Source organism: Puma concolor, chromosome A3, assembly GCF_028749965.1.
Source record: "Puma concolor isolate L17-30 chromosome A3, mPumCon1.1.hap2, whole genome shotgun sequence".
Taxonomy (NCBI): Eukaryota; Metazoa; Chordata; class Mammalia; order Carnivora; family Felidae; genus Puma; species Puma concolor.
In genome coordinates, this window is record NC_141669.1 from 67,055,533 (window position 1) to 67,070,067 (window position 14,535).

Below are 14,535 nucleotides of genomic sequence, written 5' to 3' on the forward strand. Positions count from 1 at the left end.
ACATGGAAGGTCATGTATGCAGTACTTAGAAGGTTGGATTTAAACAGTGGGGATCAGTGGAAGATTTTTTTGAATAGGAGAATAACATCAGTTTTATCTTTTAATGAAGAGATGCTAGCCTAGTAGTTGACTTTTTTTTTTTTAATCTAAGTCTAGTGGTTGACTCTTGGTGAATGTTCACATTGAAAAAATGAATTTCGGAGGCATACTGCCTGAGTGTGATTCCTGGCTCAACACACTCCTTCACTGAGTGACCATTGCCAACTTAACTTGATCTAAGGCTCTCAGTTTGCTAGCCCATTAAGTAGAAATAATAATTGTGCCTACTGTAGTGTTGTTGTGTGTGGTAAATATCTAAAGTGACCAGTAAATTTAAACTGATATCATTGGTACTTTTTTTAGAGACTTATGTGAAGATTGAGTGCTTGGCAAAGTGAAAAGTGCTTACAAATGTGCCTGACACAGATAGTAAGAGCTTGATAATTGTTAGCCAAAAGATGGGCACACCACATGAAATCAGCAAAAAGGTCAGAGAATTAATATATAGAGGAGGAGTAGAGAACCTTATAGTGTGAAGTTGTGGAAGCCAAAGGAGAGAGGGTGTCAAGAAGAACTGAGTTAATTGTATTGACTTCTTGTAAAAGATCCAAAAATAATCCATTGGATTCATCACTAAGGAGGTAATTGACTGTACTGAAAAACAGTATTAGTAGGGAGGTGTAAATGGAAGCCTCATTGTTGGGGATAGAATGGGCAAATGGGTGCAAAAAGGAATTATTTCTTTTTTTTTTTAACGTTTATTTATTTTTGAGACAGAGACAGAGCATGAACAGGGGAGGGGCAGAGAGAGAGGGAGACACAGAATCTGAAACAGGCTCCAGGCTCTGAGTGGTCAGCATAGAGCCCGACGCGGGGCTCGAACTCACTGACCGTGAGATTATGACCTGAGCCGAAGTCGGATGCTTAACCGACCGAGCCACCCAGGTGCCCCAAAAAGGAATTATTTCTTAATGAGGCTGGAACTCATGGATAACTTTTTTGGAAAAATTATTTAAATTCATACTTCACATACATCAAAGTGAACTTCAGATGGATTAAAGAGTTAAATGTAAAAAATGAAATAATGGTGAAAGAATCAGAAAGAAATATAAATGAGTATGTATTTGTTCTCTAGATGGTGAGGAGCTTTGCAAAAGAGCATAAGAAGTATTTATAAAAGAAGTGGTTCCTCTATTTGTATAAAAGATGCTAAATATGTAAACATCCAGAAAAACATAAAATTAAAAGCGTTTAAATATCCTTCAAAGAATTAAACAAAGAATTTTTATATGACCTAGCAATTCCACATCTAAATATATTCCCCCAAAATTGAAAACAGACTCAAAACAGGTACTTGTATGCTATTGTTCATTGCAGCATTACTCCCAATAGCCAAAAGATGGCACCAACTGAAGTGTCCATGAACAGATTGTTGTTAAATAAACAAAATGTGCTGTTAGTATACAATGGAATATTTTTCAGGCATAAAAATGATGAAATTCTACTACCTGCTATAGCATGAATGAGTCCTGAAAACAGTTTGCTAAGTGAGGTAAGCTATATACAAAGGACAAATGTTGTATGATTCCACTTAAAATCTTTAATAGGCAAATTAGGAGACTGGTATATTAGGGAGTTGCTAGAGGTATGACAGAATTGGAGACTTACTGCTTAATGAAAACAGAATTGTTTGGGGTGATGAAAAAGATTAGGGAACAGGTTGTAGTGATAGTTTATTTAATAACATTGTAAATGTAATTAGTGCCACCAAATTTTCTTTTTTTTTTTTTTAACTTGTTTTTATTTTTTTAATTTACATCCAAAATAGTGCAACAATGATTTCAGGAGTAGATAGATTCCTTAGTGCCCCTTACCGATTTATCCCATCCCCCCTCCCACAACCTCTCTAGTAACCCACAGTTTGTTCTCCCTTTTTATGAGTCTCTTTTGTTTTGTCCCCCTCCCTGTTTTTATATTATTTTTGTTTCCCTTCCCTTAAGTTCATCTCTTTTGTCTCTTAAAGTCCTCATATGAGTGAAGTCATATGATTTTTGTCTTTCTCTGACTAATTTCACCTAGCATAATACCCTCCAGTTCCATCCACGTAGTTGCAAATGGCAAGATTTCCTTCTTTTTGATTGCCGGGTAATGCTCCATTGTATATATATACCACATCTTCTTTATCATTTCATCCATCAATGGACGTTTGGGCTCTTTCCATACTTTGGCTATTGTTGATAGTGCTGCTGTAAACATTGGGGTGCATGTGCCCTTTCGAAACAGCACACCTGTATCCCTTGGATAAATGCCAGTAGTGCAATTGCTGGGTCGTAGGGTAGTTCTATTTTTAGCTTTTTGAGGAACCTCCATACTATTTTCCAGAGTGGTTGCACCAGCTTGCATTCCCACCAACAATGCAAAAGAGATCCTCTACTCCGCATCCTCGCATACATCTGTTGTTGCCTGAGTTGTTAGTGTTAGCCATTCTGACAGGTGTGAGGTGGTATCTCATTGTGGTTTTGATTGTATTTCCCTGATGATGAGTGATGTTGAGCATTTTTTAAGTGTCGGTTGGCCATCTGGGTGTCTTCTTTGGAGAAGTGTCTATTCATGTCTTTTGCCCATTTCTTCACTGGATTATTTATTTTTTGGGTGTTGAGTTTAATAAGTTCTTTATAGATTTTCAATACTAACCCTTTATCTGATATGTCATTTGCAAATATCTTCTCCCATTCTGTCGGTTGCCTTTTAGTTTTGCTGATTGTTTCCTTCGCTGTGCAGAAGCTTTTTATTTTGATGAGGTCCCAGTAGTTGATTTTTGCTTTAGTTTCCCTTGCCTCTGGAGACATGTTAAGTAAGAAGTTGCTACGGCCAAGATTAGAGAGGTTTTTCCCTGTTTTCTCCTCAAGGATTTTGATGGCTTCCTGTCTTACATTGAGGTCTTTCATCCATTTTGAGTTTATTTTTGTGTATGGTGTAAGAAAGTAGTCCAGGTTCATTCTTCTGCATGTCGCTGTCCAGTTTTCCCAGCACCACTTGCTGAAGCGACTGTCTTTATTCCATTGGCTATTCTTTCCTGCTTTGGCAGATTAGTTGGCCATACGTTTGTGGGTCCAGTGCCACTAAATTTTCACTTAAAATGACTAAAATTGCAATTTTATGTTAAAAATATGCTACCATAATAAAAATAAAATTTGTTTTTAATTTTTTAAAAAAGCATTCAGCAACTGTATAGAAATATTTATAAATATCTTATAAATCATAAAAGGTAGGGGCGCCTGGGTGGCACAGTCAGTTAAGTGTCCAGCTTTGGTTCAGGTCACAGTCTCAGGATTCAGTTCATTATTTCGAGCCCTGCCTCAGGCGCTCTGCTATCAGCACAGAGCTGGCGTCTGAACCTCTGCCTCCCCCTCTTTCTGTCCCTCCCCTATTTGTACGCTTTCTCTCTCTCTCAAAAATGAATATTTAAAAAAATGGTAGAAGTTAATAGCTTTTTAAAAAGTTTTTATTTTAATTCCAGTTAGTTAATATACAGTGTTATATGAGTTTCAGGTGTACAATATAGTAATTCAGCACTTCCATACATCATCCGGTGCTCATCACAAGAAGTGTACTCCTTAATCCCCATCCCCTATTTCACCCATGTCCCCACCCACCTTCCCTCTGGTAAACATCACTTTATTCTCTATAGTTAGGAATCTTTTGGGGCGCCTGGGTGGCTCAGTCAGTTAAGCATCCGACTTCAGCTCAGGTCATGATCTCACCACTTATGAGTTCGAGCCCCGCATTGGGCTCTGTGCTGACAGCTCAGGAGCCTGGAGCCTGCTTCGGATTCTGTGCCTCCCTCTCGATCTGTCCCTCTCCTGCTCACGCTCTCTTTCTCTCAAAAATAAATGTTAAAAACAAAACTTGTTTTTAAATTAAAAAAAAAAAAGAATCTGTTTCTTGGTTTGCCTCTCTCTTTTTTTTTCCCTCTTTGCTCATTTGTTTCTGAAATTTCACCTATGAGTAAAATCATACGGTATTTGTCTCCGACTTCTTTCACTTAACATAATACTCTCTAGCTCCATCCACATTGTTGCAAATGGCAAGATTTCATTCTTTTGGGTGGCTGAGTATTACTCCATTGTATATGTATGTACCATGTCTTCTTTCTCCATGGACATTTGGGCTGTTTCCATAGTTTGACTATTATAGATAAGCTGCTATAAACATTGGGGTGCTTGTGTCCCTTTGAATTAGTATTCTTGTATTCTTTGGATAAATACCTAGTAGTGCAATTGCTGACTGGTAGTGTAGTTCTGCTTTTAAATTTTTAATTTTTTCTAGAGACAGCACAAGCCAAGCCAGGGAGAGAGAGAGTTTTTTAATTTTCTTTTTTAATGTTTGTTTATTTTTGAGAGAGAGAGAGAGAGAGAGACAGAGAGTGCTAATGGGGAGGAGCAGAGAGAGGAAAACAGAATCTGCAGCCATCTCCAGGCTCTGAGGTGTAAGCACAGAGCCCGATGCAGGGCTTGAGCTCACAAACCATGAGTTCATGACTTGAGCCAAAGTCAGACGCTTAACCAACTGAGCCACCCAGGCGCCTGAGAGAAAATCTTAAGCAGGCTCCACAAGCCTGATGCGAGGCTCAGTCCCACAACCCTGGGATCATGACCTGGGCAGAAATCAAGAGTTGGATGCTCAACTGACTGAGCCACCCAGGCATCCCATCTATTTTTAAGTTTTTGAGGAACCTCTATACTGTCTTCCAGATTGGCTACACCAGTTTACATTCCCACCAGCAGTGCACGAGGGTTCCCCTTTCTCCACATCCTTGCTGTTGTGTTTGTGCTTTTGATTTTAGCCTTCCCGACAGGTGTGTGGTGATATCTCATTGTAGTTTTGATTTTTTTTTTCCCTGATGATGAGTGGTGTTGAGCATCTCTTCATGTGTCAGTATGTCATCTTTGGAAAAATGTTCATGTCTTCTACCCATTTTTTAATTGGATGGTTCATTTCTTGGGTGTTGAGTTTTACAAGTTTTATGTAGTTTGGATACTAACCCTTTATCAGATAGGTCATTTACAAATGTCTTCTCCCATTCCATAGGTTTGCCTTTTAGTTTTGTTGATTGTTTCCTTTGCTGCGCAGAAGCTTTTTATTTTGGTGAAGTCCCAATAATTGATTTTTGCTTTTGTTTCCCTTGCCTCAGGAGACATATCTAGAAGTTGTTACAGCCAATGTCAAAGAGGTCACTGCCTGTGTTTTCCTCTAGGATTTTTTATGGTTTGAGGTCTCACAGTTAGGTCTTTAATCCATTTTTAATTTATTTTTGTGTTTGTGTAAGAAAGTGGTCTGGTTTCATTCTGTTGCATGTTGCTGTCCAGTTTTTCAACACCATTTGTTGGAGAGACTGTCTTTTTCCCATTGGATATTCTTCCCTGCTTTGTCGAAGATCAATTGACTTTATAGTTGTGGGTTCACTTCTGCATTTTTCTGTCCTGTTCCCTTGATCTATGCATCAGTTTTTGTGCTAGTACTATACCTTTTGATCCTTTGTTCATAACTTTAAGTCTGGAATTTTGACGCCTCCAGTTTTGCTTTTCTTTTTCAATGTTGCTTTGGCTATTCAAGGTCTTTTCTGATTCCATGCAAATTTTAGGATTGTTTGTTCTACTTGTGTGAAAAATGCTGTTAGTATTTTGGTAGGGATTGCATCAAATATGTAGATTGCTTTGGGTAAAAATTTTAATAATATTTGTTCTTCCAATCCGTGTGCATAGAATGTTTCTCCATTTCTTTGTGTCCCCTTTAATTTATTTCATCAGTGTTATATAGTTTTCAGAGCAGAAGTCTTTCACCTCCTTGATTAGGTGTATTCCTAGGTTTCTTAATATTTTGGTGCTTTTGTAAATGGGACTGATTCCTTAATTTGTCTTTCTGCTACTTCATTATTTTTGTATAGAAATGCAACAGATAGTCTGTATGTTCATTTTGTATCCTGTGACTTTACTGAATTCATGTATCATTTCTAGCAGGTTTTTTGGTGGAATCTTTAGAGTTTTCTTTGTAGAGTATCATGTCATCTGCAAATAGTAAAGTTTTACTTCTTCCTTGCCTGTATGGATGCCTTTTATTGCTCTTTGTTGTCTGATTGCTGTGGTTAGAACTTCCAGTACTGTGTCATACAACAGTGGTGAGAGTCCCTGTCTTGTTCCTAACCTTGTTTCTGACCTTAGGGGAAAAGCTCTGTTTTTCCCCATTGAGCATGATATTCACTGTGTTACTCACATGTGGCCTTTATTATGTTCAGGTATGTTCCGTCTAACTCTACGTTGTTGAGGGTTTTATCGTGAATGGATTTGTACTTTGTTGAATGCTTTTTCTGCATGTATTTAGAATGGTCATATTGTTTTTATCCTTTCTTTCATTAATGTGTATCACATTGATTTGTGAATATTGAACCACCTTTGCAACCCAGGAATAAATCCCACTTAATTGTGGTGAATGACTCTTTTAATGAATTGTTGGATTTAGTTTGCTAGTATTTTATTGACCATTTTTGCTTCCATGTTTGTCAGGGATACTGGCGTATAGTTCTGTTTTTAGTGTATTCTTTATCTTTTAGTGGATTCACTATCTGTTTTTTAGTGGATTCTTTATTCTTCCCTCATAGAATGAATTTGGAAGATTTCCTTCCTTTTCTATTTTTTTGAATAGTTTTAAGAAGAGGTATTAACTCTTTTTTAAATGTTTGGTAGATTTGGGGTACCTGGGTGGCTCAGTTGGTTAAGTGTCCAGCTCTTGATTTCGGCTCGGGTCGTGATCTCACAGTTTGTGAATTGGAGCCCCACATGGGGATTCTCTGTCTCCCTCTCTCTCTGCCCCTTTCCTGCGCTCATTCTCTGTCTCTCTCTCAAAAATAAATAAACAAACTTAAAAACATTTTTTTTAATGCTTGGTAGATTTAACTCTGAAGCCATCTGGCCCTGGACTTTTGTTTGTTGGGAGATTTTGATTACTGATTCAACTTCTTTGCTGGCTGTTAGTTGGTTCAAGTTTTTTGTTTCTCCTGTTTCAGTTTTGGTAGTTTATATATTTCCAAGAATTTATCCATTTCTTCCAGGCTGTCGTAGTATTCAAATAAATGCAAATTAGAATAATAACTCAAAAATTTTCAATTGTTAACTTGTTTCTCATGTAGGCAATTTTATCCTCTGATGCTTGCATTATAAATTGGTAATGACCTTTCTGCAGGGATGTTGACAGTACATTTCAGGAACCTTTAAACATGTAATGTACTTTTGGAAATCTGTCCTGAAACATATACGAGGTTTTCTTTGTGGTTTTTTGGCTTTTTTTTCCCTTTTAAGTAATCTACACCCAACATGGGGCTCAAATTCATGACCCTGAGTTCAAGAGTCACATGCTCTTTGGACTGAGCCAGCTAGGTCCCCCTTATATACACAGTATCTTATGCATAATGAGTTTATTTACCAAAACATTATTCATTACAATGAAAATGGAGTCCACAAAGGGACTGTTTCTCAATTAAAAATTATGGTTCTCAAAAAAGTACAGGTATTATGAGAGGTCAGCAACAGATTGTGCAGTGAATGCTTTACCTTTTTTAATTAAAGAACAGAAGGTGGAAAAGTAGAGTTAGTGAATGGAAACTTGAGTTTGAGCAGCTTGGCTCTGAAAGGGAGATAGGAAATGGGGAAAGTAAAGTAGTATAAAGAGAAGGAAAAGAATAGAAATTGGAAGATGTTTATAGACTACAGGGAAGAAACCAATAGGGACATAAATATTTTAGGTATTTGTGTGGCAGTGTGTACTTTTCCTTTAGGCCACAGTAAATGTTGAAAATAGTTGGAGATCCTTTTAAGACTCAGACCACCCCCAGGGCGCTTGGGTGGCTTAGTCAGGTAAGCATCCGACTTGGGCTCAGGTCATGATCTCACACTATGTGGGTTCAAGCCCCGTGTCGGGCTCTGTGCTGATAGCTCAGAGCCTGGAGCCTGCTTTGGATTCTGTGTCTCCCTCTCCCTCTGCTCCTCCCCTGCATTATATTTATATATATATATATAAATGGCTCAGACCCACATAGTAGTGCCTTGCTTAAAAACTCTTCCAGTTTATTTGTTTTTGATGAGTGAGAAAGACAAAAAGGAGAGTGAGAATGGGGGATGGGAAGAAAGATGAAGAGAGAGAAACTACCTTATAAACTATGAGGATGTCAGTCGTCAAGATTAGCCTTTGGGGAACTTTAAAGGGGAGTCTGATTGATGTCATCAAATCATATACATTCTTAATATCCATTTCTTTGTCTTTTTCCCCTCTGTTAGCGTATGGCTAATATGGTTTTCAACTAGATATTTAGTAATGATAATATATTTGTATTGATGCAGATGATGATCACGGTTTTCAAAAACATTAAACTGATTATTTAATTGACAATTTTTTCATTTAAGGGAGGAAAAGACTGAACAGTTGTTGGACTGTAAACAAGAACTTGAGCAAATGGAAATAGAACTAAAAAGGCTGCAACAAGAGGTTTGTACCAGAAACTTTATTATATAGGACCAGTATGTAATTAGAAATTGATTTTACTCCTTATAATTTATAGCCTTTATCTTAATGTTTTATGAGGTCACTGAGGCTTAAAGATGATTTTTCAGTGTTTTTCTGTTCTAAAATCCCAAAACTGGAATTCATAGTCTTTGGACTTTGCTTTTTCTTTATCAGTGCTGCTCATACTTTGCTAGAATTCAGAAGAAACTCTTAGGATTCAGGTAGTTCCAAGTTTCTCTTTTTATGTATTTGGTTTGTGTGGGCTTGGAAGCTAGAATAACCCTACTGTAAATTATGCTGCTTTATGTGTATCTCCCTAGGTCTCTGGTCTCTCTGATAGTTATGGTAACTTATATATGACACAGTGCTTTTTAATTTTTTTACCTTTTAAAAATTATTTTTATTTTACTAAAGCTTTGTGGTTTTTTTCATCTCGAAGCAAGATTGTTTGAGACTTCACTTTGGGGTGGGGGGGGTGCACCTGGGTTGCTTAGTCATTTAAGTGTCTGACTCTTGATTTCAACTCAGGTCATGATCTCATGGTTTGTGAGTTTGAGCCCAGTGTCAGGCCCTGCACTAACTGTGAAGCCTGCTTGGGATTCTCTTTCTCTCTCTCTCTCTGTCCCCTCCCACTCGCACTGTCCCTCTTTCTCCCTCTCTTTCTCTCTCTCTCTCTCTCTCAAAATAAATAAATAAACTTAAAAAAAATTCACTTTTTTAAATGTTTGTTATGTTTCATTTTTATTTGGTGGTAGTGCACAATGTCTTCTTTTACCCGTAAATGATAAGGATTGTGGTGAAGCTAGATAATTATTTCTTCTCCTTATTTCCCCTAACTTGCTATTTTTAATTCAGGGAATACTCCACTTGCAGGATCATAAACTTGGACCTTTATAGATGAATGAGATGGGAATCAAAATCTTCATTTCTAGATATGCTGTGGCTGCTATTCTGTTTCTTAATAGTATGGGTTTTTGTATGTGTGCTTACTGTAAAACAGTGAGTGGTTCTCAATCTTTTGGTCTCAAGGCTCTTTTCTCCTATTAAAAATTAATGAGGATTGTTTGATGTAGATTATATCTATTTTCTATATTTGAAATTAAAACTTAGAATTTGAAAAATGTTTATTTAAAAATAATTATTCCATGTTAACATAAAAATTACATGCTTATAACCATTATTTTCCAAAACAAAACAACAACAAAAAAAGAATGTTGGTACTCTTACATTTTTGCAAGTCTTTTTTTTTTAATCATTTTTGCAAATCTCTTTAATGCCTAGCTTAACTAAAAACTACTAAATTCTCGTATCTGTTTTTCGTTCGGTGTATTATCACATGCCATGTAGCCTCTGGAAAACTCCACTCTGCCCTCATGAGAGAATGACAGTGAAAAAAGCAAATAATGGTTTGGTGTTATTATGAAAATGGTTTTGACCTCATGAACATGAAACCCTTTCAGGGCCCCACAGATATCTCTGGAACATACTTTGATAACTTGTTTTAAAAGATTACGAGAGAGCTATTAAATATTGAATTTTAATACTTGTCTTAAATGTTATTAAGATAAACACTAATCATATGCAACTAATCATTCACTTGGAAGTTTTGAAAAACTCAGCAGAATTTTGGTAAATTATAATACATCTGGATGGAAACGTAATTTCTCTAAAGTAACTAATGACCAACTTTAGTAATACTGTTTGCCTCTTCTGTATTTTCATTATCCTGTATTTTAAAGTTAACTTTTACACCTTAAATTAATTGCAAATGGTTATGTTAACTAGAGGTTAACTTATTTGAAATATCCTCATATTTTTTACATTCCTAAATAATCATTACATAAAAATTTATATGTAGGTGTGTTTTTATTTGCATATGAATATATATTTTAAAATAATTTGTATTGATTTTTTTAAAAAAGACCTCATATGTCTCCCCATCCCATTTTATTTTATATATATACATTTTTTAACAGGTTTTAACTCGCTGTATTTTTCTTGTATAAAACTATGTGGTGGCCACAGCTGGAGCTTTGGTCCTCTGCATGGAGACTCTGATGTGGGTCTTCACAAAATGGTCAGTGAATTCCTGTTAGGGAAACTTGATGAACACAGTTTCTTTCCGGAGTTCAGGGTGACATAGCTGTAGGTCTTGGAAATGCCATCAGAAGTGGCCTTGGCGAAGTTGCCCAGCCAGGGTGACAGTGCAGCCTCTGGCCAAGGTATAGCATTGGTCAATACTGGCCCTCATCAACAGCTTCTTTTAAAATTCACACTTTTAAAGCATACAATTTGTTGGGTTTGTTTTTTAAATTCATTGAATTGTGCAACCAGAGATTATCAATTTGAAAATAGAAAATAAAATATTAATTGTTTATATTTAGAACATGAATTTGCTTTCGGATGCTCGTTCCGCTAGAATGTACCGAGATGAATTAGATGCACTTCGGGAGAAGGCAATCAGAGTGGATAAGCTTGAAAGTGAAGTCAGCAGATACAAAGAAAGACTACATGATATTGAATTTTATAAGGCAAGAGTTGAGGTATGTTGCATAATTTAAACCATTCACAATTATTTTGTTTAAAAGTTAAGTTTTTTCAAACTGCATGTAATAAACTTAAGGAACTTTTGAAATGTTGAACAAACTGTAAATACCTCTAGGTGCTTATCTTATGGTGGTAGATCAGCATATTGCTTATACTTGTAAAAAGGGATCTCTGGACATTATTAATTTTATTGAACTGTTCAAGTTCTTTCATTCTTTTATTTAGTCTTATAGGTAGGAAAGACTTGAAGTCCTTCCCTCACAGTCAAAATAAAGTATATACTTCTAATTTCAAACTTGTTTCTAGAAGCGAAAGCAAAGCATGTTTCTGATCACTGTTCAACTCAGAATGCTAAACTAGGATTAATGAAGGCACTCTCTCAATCTCTCCCCTAATAATATGTGTGTGGGTGTATTTGTGTGTGTGTGTAGAAAAAGACAATTTTTCTTACTTAATGGTTGCAGTTCAGTGTTACATGAAGTTGAGTTTGACAGCAAGAATTTGACAGTACTTGCTTCTACATTCTGTTTTTCTTTCCGAGTTAACTTCATTTCTTCAAACAGAGGAGAGTTTTATCAGTTTCAGTATGGTGATAAGAAGGAAGGAGTATGCAAAATCAAGAAGTGAGAACATTACAACAGAAAGTAGTTAGAACATTTTAGCCTGAAAGTTACCAGAAAATAGACCCAGTAGATAGCAAAGATAAGGTGCCTATTAATTCTTTGCCGTTTATTGAAACAATATATGCATGGCACTGTTAAGAGATCCTTATAAATGCCACTGTTTTAATGTACTTTCTTTTGACTTTAGTTTATAAACCACTAGCATATAGTTCAGCAAGACAGATTTGTGAACACATGTCTTCAAAACATATGTATGGATTTTAAGCGTTTTCTCAAGATGTTTATGTAAAATATTTATTAATAGAGCCTTAGTTTATGGTCTCTGTGAGTCTTAGCACAGGTCTTGGTATTTTACTCAAAAACCCAAGCCCTTTACTTTCAAGTTACACTTTAAGTAGAGAGAAATCTTTAAATCTATTTCAGCAAAAAAATTAAGCCCTGATTCTATGGCGATTTGTTTGTGTCTTGAATATCAGAGAGACTACTTATACTTAGTTCCTTATTCTTGTGACTAAAGGAATTTAAATGTACCCTGACAATTTTATGTGAATTGTAGTTGTGTTACTCATCCTAGCCATAAGTATTGAGTATTACGTTTGCATAATAGCAATAGCGTAATAAATTCTGAGGGAAAAAATGAAACCAGGAAAACATTAACTGTATCTCTATTTTCAGTAGCTTTTACTCTTGCATAAAGAACTGTTGATAGAGACAGCTTAATGTCTTACCTTACAATAAAGAATTTATGTTTTAGAGCTTTGAAAAATTAACAGATACTAATATATTTGTGATAAAGCCTATTTGAAATTTTTATAGGAATTAAAAGAAGATAATCAAGTTTTATTAGAAACAAAAACCATGTTGGAAGATCAATTAGAAGGAACTAGAGCTCGTTCTGATAAATTACATGAATTAGAAAAAGAGAATTTACAACTGAAAGCTAAACTGCATGATATGGAAATGGTAAGTAATGTAAGGTTGATCAGTTGCGTGGCCTCCAAGGAAATCTCAGATTGATCTGATTTCCCCATAATGACAACAATGGCTAGCTCCTGTGGCTTTAACAGAGAAGAGGTAGCTAAGTAAATTAGAAGCTTCCAATTCTGTATAAAAACAGGAGTAGTAAAAATTTCTGCTTTTGTTAGACATATTAGTTATTAATTTTGTCTTCTCCTTTGAAAACACCCTAATAAGTTGTTGTGTAAACATGCCTTTAAAATATAGAAGGAAAACAATTTGCTAAAATTTAGCATTAGGTCAGGTATCATTTATTATACCAGTAAATATATTAAAATATATGAAGAAAAGTTTTCAGTGTTCCCAAGGATCACTTTAAAAGGATATCAAAGACCTGGTCAATATAATGACTAGTATTAAGAATGATAACTGATTATTGCCTTCAAACTGAAAATTTTAAGGAACTCAAAATTTATCCTATATTATTCAGTTTCTGATAAATAAAAGTTATAAGTAATAGAACATATTTAGCTTGAAATTGTACTGTTTCTTAGCTTTCATTTCTTTTCCTACTCCCTGACAATAAAAAAGGAACGTGATATGGATAGAAAAAAGATTGAAGAATTAATGGAAGAAAATATGACTTTGGAAATGGCACAGAAACAAAGTATGGATGAATCATTACATCTTGGCTGGGAGCTGGAACAAATATCTAGAACTAGCGAACTCTCTGAAGGTATTCCCGATATTTTTTTAATGTAAATGCATAAATGAATGCATGAAGTTGTATTTATGCTTACATTTTTGGATATTTTATTACAATTTTTTATTTTCCCCAGCCGGAGAGGTCTAAGAGGCCAGATGTCTCCCTAGATAGTTCACAGAGTAGTATGTTCATGGCCGCATTCCTGGGTCTTGTCCTTATCTTTACACATCTTACAACTCAACTTTATGAGTGTAGTAACAGATTTGGTCAGTTTTTTAGGCACTGTTTCACATTAACATCATAGGAAGCTGAGATACCAAGTTTATTAACTTATTTTGAGAAATAAAGCCATCTACTTAATAGAACAGAAAAGTCATATTAGCTGGTCAGTGTGTTCTTTAACTATAGACAAACCTAAACAAGAAGTCAAAACATATTGGGAAGATTCTTAGGTCAGTATATAGCCAGAAGAAAGCAAGTTAAGGATCTTTATGGCTACTTTCATCAATATATGTACTCTCTCTCCATTTTAGCACTGTATCTACCAAGCAGTCCAGCCCAGTTATACCCTAGAGATAATGAAAGACCCTCAGATAAATTGTTAACTTTGTTCTTTTTTCCTTATTTGGGTTATAGCCTTCAGTATGCTGATACTGATTTACTTTATTGAAATTATGTCCAGGTCACATTTATTTGAATTAGATTCGTTCCAGAATTCCTCAGTTACCTAGTATTAGATTATTTCACCTGCTTTCCTTCCTTCCAGATATTTATTAAGCATCTACCATGTGTAAAATATTATATCCAGCCCTGTGGATATGATGCTGAGGTTGACAAGGTCTGAGAGAGCTTATAATCTGATATTTATAGGATACTTACTTCTACAGATGACCTATCATATTTTTTTACCATTAGGCTTTTCCTAATTTTACACATGAGAACCTAATTTCAAATTCTGGGACCCCCATGTAAATTGACTACACAGTAAGTGATGATATTCAGACTGTGAACTTGCTGAGATATATTACTTAAAATATTTGTGGAACTTTTTTATTGTATTTTTTGTGAAATTGAGTTATTAAAAAACAATTCAAACAAATGTTTTCT

At 35.5% G+C, this 14,535-nt stretch overlaps 1 protein-coding gene across 7 annotated transcripts in view; it reads left to right on the plus strand.

Annotated features, from left to right (window-relative positions):
• The window catches only part of CCDC88A (coiled-coil and HOOK domain protein 88A), a 141,206-nt gene that overhangs the window by 71,026 nt on the left and 55,645 nt on the right, over positions 1-14,535 (plus strand). For all 7 annotated transcript variants that reach the window (XM_086701076.1, XM_086701079.1, XM_086701081.1 and 4 more), the window contains exons 9-12: positions 8,496-8,577; positions 10,980-11,138; positions 12,582-12,728; positions 13,314-13,458. In XM_086701076.1, coding sequence (XP_086557202.1) covers positions 8,496-8,577; positions 10,980-11,138; positions 12,582-12,728; positions 13,314-13,458 — 533 coding nt within the window. The remainder of the gene's footprint in view (positions 1-8,495; positions 8,578-10,979; positions 11,139-12,581; positions 12,729-13,313; positions 13,459-14,535) is intronic.